Source organism: Sitophilus oryzae, unplaced genomic scaffold, assembly GCF_002938485.1.
Source record: "Sitophilus oryzae breed Bouriz unplaced genomic scaffold, Soryzae_2.0 scaffold_377_pilon_pilon, whole genome shotgun sequence".
NCBI lineage: Eukaryota > Metazoa > Arthropoda > Insecta > Coleoptera > Curculionidae > Sitophilus > Sitophilus oryzae.
This window is the reverse complement of record NW_022146948.1, coordinates 868916-886744: the sequence shown is the minus strand read 5'-3', so window position 1 is coordinate 886744 and position 17829 is coordinate 868916. Positions and strand designations below refer to the sequence as shown.

The 17829-nt window shown below is 31.0% G+C and overlaps 1 protein-coding gene across 1 annotated transcript; it reads right to left on the bottom strand.

Moving 5' to 3' along the window:
* Window positions 1–35: 35 nt before the first annotated feature.
* Window positions 36–12261, bottom strand: LOC115885207. The gene is made up of 3 exons (XM_030904036.1): window positions 11974–12261; window positions 3679–3786; window positions 36–188 (listed from the first exon to the last, which is right to left on the bottom strand). The coding sequence occupies exons 1-3, from the start codon at window positions 11986–11988 to the stop codon at window positions 54–56; spliced, it is 258 nt and encodes an 85-aa protein (XP_030759896.1). The 5' UTR covers window positions 11989–12261; the 3' UTR covers window positions 36–53.
* Between the last annotated feature and the right edge of the window lie 5568 nt (window positions 12262–17829).

The following is a 17829-nucleotide window of genomic DNA, read 5'->3' as shown; positions in this document are numbered from 1 at the left end:
AGATGATATAAAAGGTATATAATTTTAACACTCCAGATTAAGTATGTGTTTTATTAGGGATTTGACCCAAAGAATATGTACTTGTTACACCATGAATAAACGTTGTCTTCATCGTTACAGCACATAGGATATACCAATGGAGACTTTGTAGCTTTGGCACAACGTTGGCATATTTCGATTTGAATATCCTAGAACAAAAAGGCCATTTATGAATACTGAACATATGGGGTAGATCATTCATTTTTTTCCTAATAATAATTGATTGATAAATAAAAGTACCTTTTATTTTTGTTTAAAATATCAAAATTAATCGTATTTTAAATCTAAATTTGGAATAGGAACTGGTCTTAAAATTGCTAGAAACTGAATATATGTATATTTTCTATACAGTTCCTGGTCATAATTCGGTGGTCTATATTTCAAAGGGTAAGACAATGATGGATATAGGCTTGGTAAATTTCAACCGATGTTTTAAAATTCCGACAGCAGCACTTAGTACGGCAGAAATCAGAATTGTCCGTCTACTTTTTTTCATGCTGTTACGGTTACCGTTCATTTTGATCGCATTGAAAAAATATTGAAATCGTGGTCCTGTCATAATATTTAAGTATTTTAGTTTTTACTATTTCAGTTATTGAAACTTTTAACTTCTCATGTACAAAATTAAATCAAAATTTGTGTGAAAAAAAAAGAACTGGGTATCGAGTTATATCTTATTAGTTATATTATATATAGTATCGAATATGAGGGGTAATTGTGTGGTTATTGGGTGCAACAACAATCAATACAACTCTTCCAGAACAACATTTTATAGCATCCCAGCTTTTATCAAAAACACCCCTTTTATCATAAAGCAAAAATTTGATTCTGGCAGTTCGACGAAACAAATAAGTAAACAAAGTGCCTATTACATAATCAAAAAACTAAATAGGCATATACCGGGTGCGTCTCAAAAGTAACTCATTCCTATAACTTTTTCAGATAAAAAACGAGATTTGGTATATTAGTATATGACATAAATTAGGATTGATTGACGTATTCAATTGTTTTGTGTCACTTCCTGTTTCACCGGAAATGACTACAACTTTTCATTTTTAAATTGCACCCTCGGTATTTTTTTTTACTTTATTCGATAGAAAATGACATTCTCAATAGAATGACATATCACATGTCAACTTTTGGCATTCTCGCTTAATAAAAAATCGTATTTTAAATTTCAATCTTGAGTGCCATGGCTACGTTAAAACTATTAATTCTTAATAAAGAAACCTTGGAAAAATAGATTTGATCGTCTAATGTTTTTAGTGTCCTGGCCGGTTAAAAAATGCCCAAATCGTATTTTTAATCATATTTCAATATTTTCAAATAGAACGAGGGTGGCTCATTAGCATATTTGGAAAAAGCATTTTTTACGAATAATTTGATACCACACACTTGGTATTTCGAATCAAAATTTTCGTTACGAACCGCAAGTTAAACTTTCAAATAAACCATATGCGAAAATGTCAAAAGTTGACATATGATATGTCATTCTACTCAGAGCGTTATTTTCTATCGAATAAAGTAGAAAAATACCGAGGGTGCCATTTAAAAATCAAAAGTTGTAGTCATTTCCGGTAAAACAGGAAGTGACCGAAAACAATTAAATACGTCAATCAATCCTAGTTAACATATCAAATTTCGTTTTTTTTTAATTGAAAAAATAAAAAAGTTATAGGGGTGAGCCATTTTTGAGACGCACCCGGTATAAATTGAAATATCTTAGAGTAAAAACATAGTGGAGTAATTCATCTCGCCCTGTATCGATACATTCTGAGATAAGTTTATGCATCAAAACAAATTGGAGCCAATTAACTGGTCGCGCACCTAGAAGCATATAAGTATCGCCACACTACTCCATGTTTTTACCCTTTGCCCACGGCTACACAGAAAGCGTTTGTAGCGTTTTGCATTTTTTGTGTCTCAAGCGCTTTTTGCGATTATACCGTTTAAAGCGTTTGTTTCTATTTGTGTCCATTAAAAACACGCAAAAAACGCGGCAGGTCTGCAGTTTCTATCAAGATGTCAATTAGTAACGTCGCAAGCTCGTGGATTCCCGTCCCGTTCAACAATCAATCCTGTGAGAAAGAGATAGGCGAGATCGGCGCGGTTAGCGTTGAAGAGACGAAGATAAAAGATGCTGGGATTGAATTGTGGACGGGCCGGGGCATATATTCGGCGACTAACACAATCTTCTGCTAGTGCCAGTGGTGTGTGTAAAAATAATAATTATTATTAGCCATTTATTTTACGAATTTTAATTTATATGTGTATAGTTTTTTATGTTGTAATGTTGTGGTTACTTGTTATAATTATAATATAATATAATAAATCATTATAATAATTATATAATAGAATAGTAAATATTTCTAGTTGCTAATGCAATTTTAGGACATGATTTATGAAACATTTTGGAGTGAAACTTCTTTACGCGCGCTGGGAGTAAAAATTCAAGGCTGTGACATACGAGCTAGTGAGACGGCCCTGACACACGAGCTCGTAACGAAACGTGTTAACGGCTTAGAAATACGTAGTGACACGACGTATATTTGTGAGCAGTCCACGTGTTTATCAAAAATAGTGATATTTTAATACAAATTTTGTAAAAGTGAATCGAATTATTACGTGTAAAAAAACATTTGTTACACGTAAAAAACTATTTTTATTATTTTACGCGAATAAAACTGTTACAAAAATTAAAAACTATTTTTACGCGTATAAAACTATTTGTTACTGGTAGAAAACTATTTTTACGCGTATAAAACTATTTCTTACTGGAAAAAACTACTTTTTACGCGTAAACTATTTGTTACGTGTAAAAATATATTTGTTACACGTAAAAAATTAAATTTTTACGCGTCAAAAACTTATTGTTTCTGGTAAAAAATTTATTTACCCAAAAAATATTTTTTATGAGTAAAAACTATTTGTTACACGTATAAAAGTAATTTTTATGCGTGAAGAACTTATTGTTTCTAGTAAAAACTCTTTTACCCAAAAAAATTTTTACGTATTTTTTACATGTAAAAACTATTTTTACGCGTCAAAAACTATTTGTTTCTGTTAAAAAAACCTTTTTTACGCAGAAAAAAACACTTTTTACGCATATAAAAACTATTTTTTACGCGTAAGAAAATATTCCGTTAATTTATTACTTTTTCAACATTTCAAACTACACTTTTTCAAACATTTCCATCAAATTCAAATTTCTTAAATTCTATTAAATTCAAAAATTCAAATTTTTGAATTTAATAGAATCTTCTTAAACAGTAGATCTTTATAAAAATATTTTTAAATAATACCCTAAAATAAAAAAAAAATGCACACTCTTTAATTTATTTTTATTGTATTATTAAATATAACATCCGCCTATGACGGGGTCTCATCTTAGAAAACGCCAAAGACGCTACAGAAAACAAACTGATTTGTTTTCATTTGCGTTTTTTTGTGAGACACGCCGAACGTTACACGCTTTTGGTGTGGCCACTCCTATGTAATCCTGTTATTTTGTTTTAGTCGCTAAAGACGCTTCACGCTAAAAACGCAAAAAACGCTTTCTGTGTGGCCGTGGGCTTAGACTTGGTTACCTAAATTGTATAATTTAAACTTTGTGAATTTAATTAATATTTGAGTACTTACATCTTTATTACAGGGGTTTGGATAATTTGGCCATTCATTTCCAGGTCTGGCTGCTATCTTTTCAATGTTAACCAAAAATATTAATAGGACGATAACTGCCATACATTTCTGCAACAGAAAAATATAGTATTATAACTATTTATTGATCATATACAGGGTGTCCCAGGCTGAGCGTGCATTAGAAGTTTCTAGAGAACTACAATATCTAGATCGGAGATTTTTTGCATATCATTGTTTCACCACGAGATCTATCGATTAAAAATATTTTCAATATGGCGGCACTTCCGGAAATACCGGAAGTTGACAGCAACTTTCTTATTTTAAATGGGTACCCCCATTTTTTATTACATATTTAAATTATCTGTAAAATTTTATGCATTTTGATATTAAACACTCTATACCTAACACTAACCGTTTTTGAGAAAAAAAAATATTTAACATTTTTGAACGAAAAAAACTGCTTGTCAAAAATATATGTATAGCCTGGGTCTTCTCATTATGTCACAGTGGCTGTGGTAATCAGTAAATTTGACTTTTATGCTATATAAATTTCGTCAAAAAATGTTAAATATTTTTTTTTTCTCAAAAACGGTTAATGTTAGGTATAGAGTGTTTAGTATCAAAATTCATAAAATTTTACAGATAATTTAAATATGTAATAAAAAATGGGGGTACACATTTAAAATAAGAAAGTTGCTGTCAACTTCCGGTATTTCCGGAAGTGCCGCTATATTGAAAATATTTTAATCGACAGATCTCGTTGTAAAACAATGATGTGCAAAAAATCTCCGATCTAGATATTGTGGTTCTCTAGAAACTTCTAATGCACGCTCAACCTGGGACACCCTGTCTACTTTTTTAATTTAGTTTATAGCAATTTTAACAGAGACTGGTCGTTCATACAAAACTGTAGATATTCAGACATCAGACTTTTAAAATAATTACAAAATTTAAAAAAAACACATTTTTGTACAGTTTTGTAGTCTTTTTTAACAATTAGAAAGTTTGTGCCTCTTGTTGAAGATAAACAAAAAAGTATACAAGGTCCGGCAATAGTGCGTCGGGCATCTGTAGCTCCTAGAATAAAAAACTTGGGAATTTTGTTTAAGTGCAGACCTAAAGTATATACTAGAATGTATTTCAGGAACATATTTTAACGTCTACAGGCTGGCTCAAAAAAGTGTGAGTGGATGGGGATGAGTTATTTAAATTGAACACCCTGTATATTATTTTATTTTTGGCTTCCTTTCAGATCACTTTACATAATCCTAGAATGTGAGTAAATATGTTTCGATAGTTTAAGAGATATTATTAAACAAATAAAAAATATATATTTTTAAGCCTTTTTTAAAAAATTATTAAAAATCCAAGAACTGTCCAAAACTATATTAGATATTTACTTTAGATGGCTTGTCTTGTAATATCGTAATTTTAAATTTTACAGGATGTTCAAAATTCTGCGCCAAACTTTCTAAAATATAAAATAATTTTTCGTCGTTTTTTTTTAAATGAAACACCTCTATATAATTTTTTTATTAGATGATACCAATGATTTTTCTCTGGTATTTTACCGTTGAAAGAGCCATATGATATTATACCACGAGTATCTGAGAAACCGTTAAAAATTTTGAAGTACTCTAAATACAAAAAATATATTTTTTTTAATTCTCCGTCTAATAAAAAATTAATATAGAGGGTGTTTCATTTAAAAAAAAAACGAAGAAAAATTATTTTATATTTTAGAAAGTTTGGCGTAGAATTTTGAACACTCTGTTTCATTTAAGATTACGATATTTATAGCAAAGTTATAACTATAGACCATCAAAACTAAATACCTAATATAGATTTGATTTCAGGGTACTTCTTGTATTTGTAATAATTTTTTTTAAAAAAGCTGAAAAATATATATTTTGTATTTATTTATGAATATCTCTGAGGCTATCGAAATAGATTTACTCATATTGTAGGATTATATGTTTAAAGTGATCTGAGAGGAAGCCAAAAATGCAATAATATACAGGGTGTTCCATTTAAAAAAATTATTCCTATCCACTCACACTTATTTGAGCTACCCTGTAGACGTTAAAATATTTTCCTAGTATATACTTTAGGTTTGCACTTAAACAAGATTCTCAAGTTTTTATTCTAGGAGCTACAGATGCCCGACGCACTATTGCTGGACCCTGTATAGTATAATAGTGTATTTTCAAAGAAAAAAGACCTAACATAATTTTGATTCTTATTAGAAAATTGATATTTTTATGCGAGTTCCAATATTCTGGCCTGTCGAACTCTTCCCTGACTTGTCGGACAAATTTTACATAAATTGTAAAACATCAATGTCATATTAGTGTCATACCATTATTGGTTTAACACTGATATGGTATTTATTTAAATGATGAGCTTTATTCGTTTCCGCAACAATAATAAATTAAATTTTTTATGTTTTATATATAGTTTCTCTTTAAATTTCATGGATTGGATATGCAATATTTTATAATAAAACTAAAAGAGTTTCGGACTTCCATTGTCTATTTATTTTTGCTTACACAACGTTTCGGTCAGAACTATCACTGACCGTTATCAAATGTGAACTAAACTAAATCCTAAAACCTGAATTTGTTGGGTGCAGTCAAGCATGAGGTTTTTCAATAAGAACACCTGCATTGGAACGTTTTATAAGTGGTTGCCATATCGTTGAAATGATTGCTAAAGATCTTATTATTGTGAGAAATGAATACGGCCTCTTTAAAATTTGCGCTGTTTCCAATGGGTTTTTTTATGGACAACCCGGGCTTCCGACCATTTTATATTGTGGTGCGTGGACCACACATGATCTGCAATACCCGACTTCATTGTTTCAACTCTTTGCGTATGTTTTTTATGTTCGTCAAGTCGTACATCTAGAGGACGTTTTGTCTCTCCAATATAAGACTCACCGCACTCGCAAGGTACCTGATAGATGCACTCTTTCTCCTGGTTTGATGATTCGGGTTTTGTTTTTGCTAGGACACTACTTAGAGTAGTCCCAGACTTAAAAACAGTTTTAATTTTATATTGCTTAGCTATTCGCCTGATCTTCTCCGATGTTCCTTTCAAATATAGAATTGTCAAGAGAAAGAGAGCATCCTCCTCAGGCTGGCGTACCAATGAGTCGGACCTACAATTGGATATAATCTTGTCTAGGGATTTTGCAGAGTCACCATTCTGAAGCAAATCGGTTTTAATGATACTTCTGACCGAAAAGTTGTGTAAGCAAAAATATATAAAGACAATGGAAGCCCGAAACTCTTTTAGTATTAATACTGAATCATTGTCTACCACATTCAAAGTAAATCTTATAACAACTGTCTTATCTAGATAATTAAAACTGTGCTTTCTAATCGTGTTTCCTTAAAGCAAACATGAACTTTAATTCCAATATTGACATAACGTCTATTATATCATTGCATTAATTAAAATAATTAGTCTCAAAAGTCTCGAAGCTGTAAACATCTATAATTTTGTAACTGTTATTTATAGTTTTTTAAAAACTTTAATCGATCATCGCTGTTTACTCCTACTATTTTTTTCTGTAAGAATAGATATATCCAGTTCTTAATTACTTCAATTATTTTGATTTTGAAACGTTTAATATAAACACTTTAATAATTATTGTCGATAGGTAGATTTTAAGTTGAATAAATTGAATTTCTTATACAACGATTAGATTTTTACAAATTGTAAGTTTTGAGTTCGTTGAAGGACTATTAGAGCTACAATTTAAAAATATTTTTACAAGATACAGAGTGTCCTAAATAAGTAAAAAATATTATAGTTGTATTTTTTTAAATGGAACATCCTGTATATTATTCTATTTTTGGAGTCTACGATTGAAATAAAGGTAAAATTGATTAAGGTTTATCACACTTAAACCTTACCATTTTTGAAATATTTTCAATTTTATGAAATTGCAGTAAACATTTTAAGGCTTCATTTCTCCAAGGGTATCAAAGTTTTTAATGCGACATATTTACTGAAGATTATTTATTGATCAGATATTGTGTTGCAATAATAAAAATTTGACTACCATATGCAGAGTGTCCAAAAATTTATATTAAATAATTACTAGCTTTAAAGGGCAATGACTTGTTTAATTTAATGTGCACAATATACATATGCACAATTTAATTGTCTATCAAATTTTATTATACCATTTTTTACCTATCTCTTCAAGTTTTCGTAGAAAATTCATTTTCTTATAATTTAGATCTCATTTATCACTATACCCATGGAATATTGACATTTCAGATTTTTTTAAAGCAACATATATGTACAAAATGTACAGGTGGTAAATATTGCAAGCCCATTGGTATACAAAAACAACTATTTAAATCTTTGTAAAAGAGTATACCAATTAAATATACTACCGTTATTTCCGACCAAAAAGTAGTTAATTACATACTTTTAAATTGTTTTAATTAATAAAGTATTCTAAATAAATGTGGATTTGACTCAGAAATCAAAATAATGATAAGTTATGAAAATGAAAATCTCTGGTTTTATATAAGAAGCATTCGTCAAAAAATGAAATAAAATTTATAAGGTGTTACTTTTTACCATACTGTCAGTGTACAAACACAAAATTCAGTTTTTTAGTATTTGGAGCAATTATTATTAATCAATGTAAACAGTCAATTAATGTAGTTTCAATACTGGGATCATATTAATTGGTCCTCTAACAAAAAATATTTAAACAGTTTTTTTTATTTTTTAATGTAGTAAGCGAACTACATCGACAATATTAGTATCTGTACTGTTTGAAAATTTGTTACATTTTTAAAAATAATCTAAAATGTTAATATTCCATGGGTATAGTGATAAATGAGGTCTAAATTATAAGAAAATGCATTTTATACGAAAACTTGAAGAGATGGATAAAAAATGGCATAATACAATTTGATAGACAATTACATTGTGCATCTGATTCACGTAAAATATATAGGGTGTTCCATTTAAATTAAACAAGTTATTGCCGTTTAAAGCTAGTAATTATTTAATATAAATTTTTGTACACTCTGTATAAGGTAGTAAAATTTTTATCATTGCAGCACAATAGCTGATCAATAAATAATCTTCAGTAAATATTTAGTATTAAAAACTTTGATACCCTTGGAGAAATGAAGCCTTAAAATTTGGTTCATAAAATTGGAAATATTTCAAAAACAGTAAGGTTTAAGTATGATAAACCTTAATCAAATTTACCTGTATTTCAATCGTAGAATCTAAAAATAGAATAATATACAGGGAGTTCCATTTAAAAAAAAAGACAACTATAATATTTTTTACTTATTTGGGACATTCTGTATCTTGCAAAAATATTTTTAAATTGTAGCTGTAATAGTCCTTTAACGAACCCAAAACTTACAATTTGTAAAAATCTAACCGTTTAGCTACAATACTCCGTGTCGTATGTGGTGAACAACCCTGTATATATTTTAGACCCGTGCGGATATTTTTATAATAATGCTCCAAGGATAGACATATTTTCATTAAATGTTATCAGCATTGCTCTTTGACATTGAACTAGAAATTTTATTATATTTCTGGATTGATTTTTTTCTTAATTAGTCTTCGTATTTTGAAGCAATGTGCATTCCGCGTGGTACATGAAACAAAATGTATGCTTTTTTGATAAATTACAGAAAATTACCGTATAATTATAAAATGGAATGTGAAGTATTTTTAGGCAGTAATCTCGCAGTCGGCAGTAATTTTAGAATGACAAATGAAATTTAACATTTTTATTACACAAAAAATATAGTTATTAATAAATATAGCGTTATTTTAATTAAGGTATCTATGGAAATGTATTTAAATGGACACTTGTTAAAAAACTTTTTGAATCAAATCATTATTAATAATTGTCAATATCTATCTAATTTGATATTAATATGTGAATTATTTCCAGGTATGAAACCTTAAGAGTGATGCCAATTCTCAATATATAAACAATATTAAGACACATTGATTCAAGTTTCTGTTTCGAAATCAAAATGGCATCTTAACACATAGTAAACGATGTATTGTTTTGAGGTAGCGTAATTAAGATAATGTAAACACACGTATAACTTTTTTTATTTTTTAAGATAAAAAACGAGATTTGGTATGTTAGTATATGACAAATTAGGATTGATTGATGTATTCAATTATTTTTGATCACTTCCTGTTTCACCGAAAATTACTACAACTTTTGATTTTTAAATGGCACCCTCGCCTCGGTATATTTTTACTTTATTTAATAGAAAAAGACACTCCGAGTAGAATGACATATCATATGTCAGCTTTTGACATTATCGCATATGGTTTATTTGAAATTGTAACATGCGGTTCATAACGACAATTTGACTCGAAATATCAAGTGTATGGTACCAAAATATACTTAAAAAAATGCTTTTTCTAAATATGCTAATGAGCCACCCTTGTTCCATTTGAAAAAATTAGTGTTTTTAACACAGCCATGTCAGAAAATGTTGACATATCATATGTCATTCTATTCAGAATGTCATTTTCTATCGAATGAAGTAAAAATATACCGAGTATGCCATTTAAAAATCAAAAATTGCAGTAATTTTCGATGAAACAGGAAGTGACCAAAAATAATTGAATACATCAATCAATCCTAATTTATGTCATATACTAACACACCAAATCTCATTTTTTTATCTGAAAAAATAAAAACGCTTAAACACGTATATTTTATTTTGTTTTTTTTACATATTTTAAGGTTTTTTAAAAATGTATACAGGGTGTTTCGAAAAATCTGGTCATTGATTAATCAGGATCCTGCTTAAAGCGCTTGACGTAAAAAGCTGATTTTTGGAAAACAGATTGAATTTAGGGTGTAGGGGTTTGATAAGAAGGGATTTTTCGAAACTCGAATTCTAAGGGTGTGAAACTATCCCTCAAATATTAAAATATTTTTTATTTAAAAACCGGTGAGTTTTTCGGAAAAACTCTTAAACATATATATTTTATTTTGTTGTTTTACATATTTTAAGATTTTTTATAAATTCTGTTTAAACTGCTTGACGTTTAAAGCTGATTTTTGGCAAACGGATTGACTGTGAGGTGTAGAGGTTCGAAAAGGAGGGGTTTCTCGAATCTCAAATTCCAAGAGGGTGAAAACGCCCCTCAATTATTACAATATTTGTTATTTAAAAAACGGTTAGTCTTTCGGGAAAACGCTTGGACAAGCATAATTTATTTGTTTTTTTTACATATTTTGAAATTTTTTAAAAAATCATACAGGGTGTTCCAAAAAGTTGGGTAATTTCTTAACCACGATTCTGCTTAAACTGCTTGACGTAAAAAGCTTATTTTTGGCAAACGGATTTTTCGAAAGTTAAATTCCAACGAGATGAAACTACCCCTCAAATATTACCAAGTTATATAATAATATCGCCATATTGATTTTTTCTCATGCTGACATAAATGTGAGAAAATTTTATCCAGTTTGTATGTTAATTGAAATTCTTGCTTTGCTTTATCATCACCATTACAAATGATTAATTCGACGCGAACGAAGTCGCTGGTACACGCTAGTTTTATATATAAAATGACAGCGATCTTCATTTCATAGCCATCGCTGACGCCGTTTTTCTCAATCGTATGGTATAAGCTTTCAAAATTGGAAAACACTTGAATGAAAAGTAATTATGAAACTAAAAACTTATGTTTCAGTTACGTGCATTAAGAATGTGATACTTCAATACACCGAGGGTTCCGTATCAAGACTATATTTGTTATGATTTAATTGTAAATGTATAGTTTTCAGATTTTTCCTTATATGTATTTGTAGTATAAGACGGTATTACTTGCCAAATTTCATAGTTCTAGGTCAACGGAAAATACCCTTTTAATTTTGATTCTCTTGATAGTGTCGAAATATACGTTTTTTTACGGTATAAACAGCTTTATCTTTTTTTACATAAACTTAGAAGTTTTATGTAAAAAAAGATAGATATAAGTTCCTCCTTGGATATAACTGACTACCTGCTGTTGCTAACTGAGCTGTTGCTAGGATATTCTATTAATTTTAATTGTATTTTTAGATGTTGAATAATCATAAATTTTTAAGTATAGTATAGTATAAAGTATAATTGAAATCACTAATTTATTCACTAATTTCCAGGTTCTGAATGAAACTTTCACATAAGACGACTGCGATGTTAGAGTTTCTAAACTTGTTGGAATTTGAAGTTTAGTATTGAAAGCATGTTAGAAATGTTTAAACGGATATTAAAAAACACTTACCAGCAATGCGGCCATGTCGATTTGTTTAGTTATTCAAAAATAAACAACAAAAGATAAACTACAAAGTTGTCGTACGGTACGACGCTTCTATTAAACGCTTCAACAAATTGCGATAACCACCCACACAAATTGAACAAATTCAACAACGCACTTTCTTTCGCGGCTGGTCCGTGTCCAGTGAATCTTCTTCTTGAACGTACGCGCTTCTTATATATATCGACTCTCAATTTTGATTTTTTAATTTGTACAATTATACGATAAAGAGCATTTGCCAAGTAGTTGTCATGTGAAACAACAAACAATTAAAACTGATCACATCCCGGTTGCATGCTTTCTAATAGATAGTGTAATTCGTCGTTTTCAGTATTTTTGTCTCTAAACTTCGAAAATTCCTCGCTTTATCGCCGAAAAATGAACCAATCTCTCGCTCTTGTGAAATGGTGCGTAATTTGCGGGGGCGAACCGCTGCGATCAGCAACAAACAGTCTGATATTTTTCTTCTTGTTCGGTTTGATGTTCCAAGGACGTTGATGTTTTGCCGCTTACCGGTGATAGTATGGAAGACCGCCGCGCCGGTCAATATCTCAGAGAAGTCAACACTCACTATCTACGTCTGTTGTTATTAATAATATCAAGGGTTTTTGTGAAAAGGCACCTTTGCGCTCTTAAATTCTTGTAAATAATGTAGAATAGTTTATATTTAGAGATGGGCAAAACTGCGATTTTTCAATCGCAATTGAAACTGCGATTGCGATTTTTAAATCGCAGCGACTGGAACCTGCGATTTCGATTTTAATATTTACCAAACCAAATTATTCATAAAAATGCTTTTTCTAAATATGCCAATGATCGATCCTCGTTCCATTTGAAAAAATTGAGATATGATTAAAAATACTATTTGGGCATCTTTTAACTGGCCAGGACACGACGCAAAAAACAATAGACGATCAAATCTATTTTTCCAAAGCATATTGATTAAAATTATTGTTTTTAACATAGCCATGACATTCTAGATTGAAATTTAAAATACGATTATTTTAAGCGAAAATGTCAAAAGTTGCCATATGATCTGCCATTGTATTCAGAGTGTCATTTTCTATCAAATAAAGTGAAAAAATACCGAGGGTGTCTTTTAAAAATCCAAAGTTGTAGTCATTTCCGGTGAAACAGGAAGTGACTGAAAACAATTCAATACATCAATCAATCCTAATTTATGTTATATACTAATATACTCACATACCAAATCTCAAAATCTCAAAGAGAAAAAATAAAAAAGTTATAGAGGTGAACCGCTCTTGAGAAACACCCGGGATATTATTTATCGTGGCCCTAGAAAATAATACCTTTTCTATAAATTAATAATATCAGAGAGAAAATTCAATCACAGTTTACTATAAAATGCTTCAATAGACCACAAAATTACATTCGCACCAATATCGAAAATCGCAACTCCTAAAAATTCAAACTCGCAGATAGAAATCACGGTCCCAGTTTATAAAATCATAATCGCAGCAAAATCGCATATCGCAAAATACTGGTTGCCCAGTTATTACGCTGTTTAAACGGGAGGTTATTTTGGCGCACAAGAAAATTTACTCGTTTGCTCATCGTCATAAAAAACAATTTTCGTACCACGAATTAGGGACAAGATTTTTATCTGTATACTTATAGGATACCTAATCTGTGCTTTAAGGTAAGAAATAAAATAAATGCTAATTATTATGCTGTTTACTTAGATTATTACTTCATTTACATATTTGTATAAGAGTGGTTTGTGTCTGGAAGAATAAAAAGGCGAAACCAATGGTGTTCCAACAGCTTCGTTCGTTTGAATCTGTTGAGGTTGCACCGTAATATTATTTTGATAATGTAAATCGGCCATCGTGGCTTCGTGAATCTTGAGCGAACTAAAGACGCGGGCGATTAAAAACAAACATGTTTGAAAATCAAACTGACACGCGATATCACATTGCATAGCATAGCGAAGCATCGCGCGAACTCGCGCGCTTTTTGAACACCCTCCCTAAAGATTATGAGTTTAAAATAAACGCGACGCATCGCGTTGCATAGCTTTCTGTGTGAACTTACACTAACGCTTCGTCCTACGTGGGCGACAAAAGCGGGAGATTCTGGCGATGCGAGCGACGCGACCTTATCAAAAAAAGTTTTCTTATGAACAATTATTAATTTCTTATGAAACTTATGAATTAGCTCTGTTATCTATGCTTATGAAAGTGTCCTGCTTTGCCGACGCACGACAATTTCAGAAGAAAACGGTGTTTGAAAAAATACGTGTCGCTTGAATCGCCCGAATCGCGCGCTTTTGTCGCCCACGTAGGACGAAGCGTAACGTAACGGCAAAAAGGCTCGTTTAGATAGCGCCATTGAAAAACATAGGTTTCTTCATATTCGTTGTTGCTAGAGAAAATTAACCTAAAGTATATTGTAAAAATAGTGAACAGGTTCAGTTACGATCACGGCAGATTAACTTAAACGTGGTAGTACCAACTTTGGATCGGATCATCCAAAATCTGCAAACCGAAAACAAGATAGCTCCAATAACGTTACCATATACATATGTAACGTGATATGATGACACCTGATTACTGCGGGGTATGATAGGCCTATTTTTAAAGGATAACTAAGTAAAAATCTCATTTTCATAAAAAGTGAACCTGCCTTGTTATTGCTGCCACCCCTTCAATTGGATTAAGTTCACAAAATGGTACTATACTAGCATCGAATTGGAGATATTGTCAGATACTCGATCAACATTTGAGCATGAGATGGTGGTACGCGCATTATATACCATGTTTACTCACTCTGAACCAAAACATGCCTTAATGGACATTTCCAACATTAACTTGATACAGCTTAGAGAAAATTAATCATGTTTTGGTACCGTTTAATAACTGTAGACGAAATATGATCATTATACCGGCTGCGTCTCAAAAGCGGCTCACCAATATAACTTTTTTATTTTTTCAGATAAAAAAAGGGATTTGGTGTGTTAGTATATGACATAAATTGGGATTGATTTGACGTATTCAATTGTTTTCGGCCACTTCCTGTTTCACCGGAAATGACTACAACTTTTGGTTTTTAAATGGCACTATCGACATTTTTTTACTTTATTCGATAGAAAATGACATTTTGAATAGAATGACATATCATGTCAACTTTTGACATTCTCGCTTAATAAAAAATCGTATTTTAAAAATCAATCTAGAGTGGCATGGTTATGTGGCCAAGGAGCCTTGGAAAAATAGATTTGATCGTCTAATGTTTTTAGTGTCTTGTCCTGGCTAGTTAGAAAATGCCCAAATCGCATTTTTAATCATATTTCAATATTTCAATTTGGAAGAAGCATTTTTTTACGAATAATTGGATACCACACACTTGGTATTTCGAGTCAAATTTTCGTTACGAACCGCAAGTTATAATTTCAAATAAACCATATGCAAAAATGTCAAAAGTTGACATATGATATGTCATTCTATTCAGAGTGTTGTTTTCTATCGAATAAAGTAAAAAAATGCCGAGGGTGCCATTTAAAAATCAAAAGTTGTAGTCATTTCCGGTGAAACAGGAAGTGACCGAAAACAACTGAATTCGTCAATCAATCCTAATTTACCAATATAACCACCTAAATTACCAATCAATCCTAACACACCAAATCTCGTTTTTTTTAACAGAACAAATAAAAAAGTTATAGGGGTGAGCCACTTTTGAGACGCACCCGGTATACTCGAAATGAAAATTTAATCAAAACATTTGTCTGAGGAGGAAATAGCTCCAAAGAATGCGAAAACTATTTTGAACTGGTAAGTTTTTGGATTAACTGTGTTCTCCTAATCGATTAACTTCAAAAAAGTATCGGAGCATAATCTGCACTGCAAGAAAATTTGGTTTTGACAAGATAATGCGTCATCACCAGATTAGCGACTTCATTTTATTCCCTAACTACAGGGCGGTTTAGACTCTCAGATAATACGCGCAAATTGGAAAGGAGCAAGCCATATTATACCAATAAATCGTCAAATGTAAACACAAATCTTTAGTTTGCTCAGTTCAAAAATTTGGTTTAAATACGGTTAAGTTTGGTTAAGTATTTTGTCATTTGTGTTCTTTTATTATTTTGAACAGTATGCTTATGTTTTTTAAATTATTTAAATAAACTCCCGAAAAATAGCATCAACTAACTGAATGTGTAAGTGAAAAATAGATTTGCACAAAACAGCCTGCGCGAACCATTCTACGCAAAATCTTGAGTCTAAACCGCCCTTAATATGCATGTTTATAAGACAAAGATATTTTTCGAACAAGAGATCATCAATTAGTATCAAGAACAAGAATTAGTATTTGGATATTTGGACGGTGTGATGAGTTAAAGACGGAAGAAGTATGTGCCTTTGTTCTCTTCCCTGTTCAATAAACTTGTTGATCGGAGACTTTTCAGACTACCCTTGTAGATTACAACACAAAATCGAAAATTGATATTTTCGATTTTCTGTTGCCATTGCGCTCCCTAGCGGTTAACATTCAAAATTGGAAATAATTTACCCGATATCCCTTGGTAGGTTTGACTATAAATATTTTTTTCTTAATAAAAAGCAAAATATTTCATTAGTGACTCGGAATTATATCATTGTTGATCGTTGAGTATAATAAGTTTAATATTGTATATATCTGTGTTTTTATTATTTCGATGTAAACATTTAGTTCTTTAACCGATGGTTCTTATGCCACGTTCCACAGATTATGCTGTGGAAACATGTTGTTTTGGTCGTACTATTGTTTTGACTAAACTGTCAGATAACAACATTTTTATATAGCCAGAAATTCCAATGAATATAATACATTTTCAATTAAAAGTGTGTAAAATGTATTACATATTTTAAATCATTTTGAATTTTTTGTGTATATGTCAAACGGAGATTTGTTCTCACAAGAACTTAACTGTTTTTGACAGTTTTCTGATGCTGTGAGAACGAACAGAGGCTTGGTGCATTTCAGTTGATTTCAACAAATTCCGACCGCAGCGCTTCAACGGCAAAAATCAGAAACTATTAACAATAATTATAATAATCAACATGAGGGCGCCACCGCGCGATCAACATGACGGATCGCATTAAAATAATATTGAAATCGTGGTTTTGTCATAATATTTAAGTATTTTAGTTTTTTGCTAGTGCAGTTATTGAGACGATAAAATACTTAGTTATACGAGGTTTGTGTGATGTAACGCTGTTTCGGGTAGTAAAAAATAAGTGAAAAAGAATTCGAACTCGGCGTGTTAGGACAAATTCAAATGTTAATAAAATTATCGAAAAAATGTTAACGTACGATACGCTAGAATCCCCAAAACAACCTACCGACTGGGGCAGTTAAATAACTAGAACAGCCAAATTCGTTTTAAAAATATTTATTGATTAAAATTACAACTTTTTTAAAATGGCATCTGCCTGAACAATAACTAATAAGATAATACAAATTGTATAAGTTGCTACATTGTTTAATTTAATAAATTGTCTGAGCTGCAGCGGTGACGAGTGCTGCGGGTTATATAGGCGAAATGTGATGATCCAGCAGTTCTGTGGCAGCATCACGACATAACTCCTCCCGCCGAAGAGTCAACTATACCGTCTGGGAGGGGTAGTTGAATGGTTGGGGTGGTTTCTGTCCTTTCTTTCTTCATGCAGCAAGTACATCTAATTTTTTGAATAGAAGGTAGACGCACCAAATAAATGATATTGGATATATTATTAAAGTCCACATGCTGGATACTTCTGTTGAATGGAGTCGAAAGTATCCATGGATTTCTTTGGTCTAGATGATTGATGATCGATTGGCAAA

Coding starts and splice junctions, on each gene's coding strand:
- LOC115885207 (XM_030904036.1), bottom strand. Junction 189..3,678: donor CAAACCCCTGTAATAAAGAT/GTAAGTACTCAA, acceptor TTTTTGTTCTAG/GATATTCAAATCGAAATATG.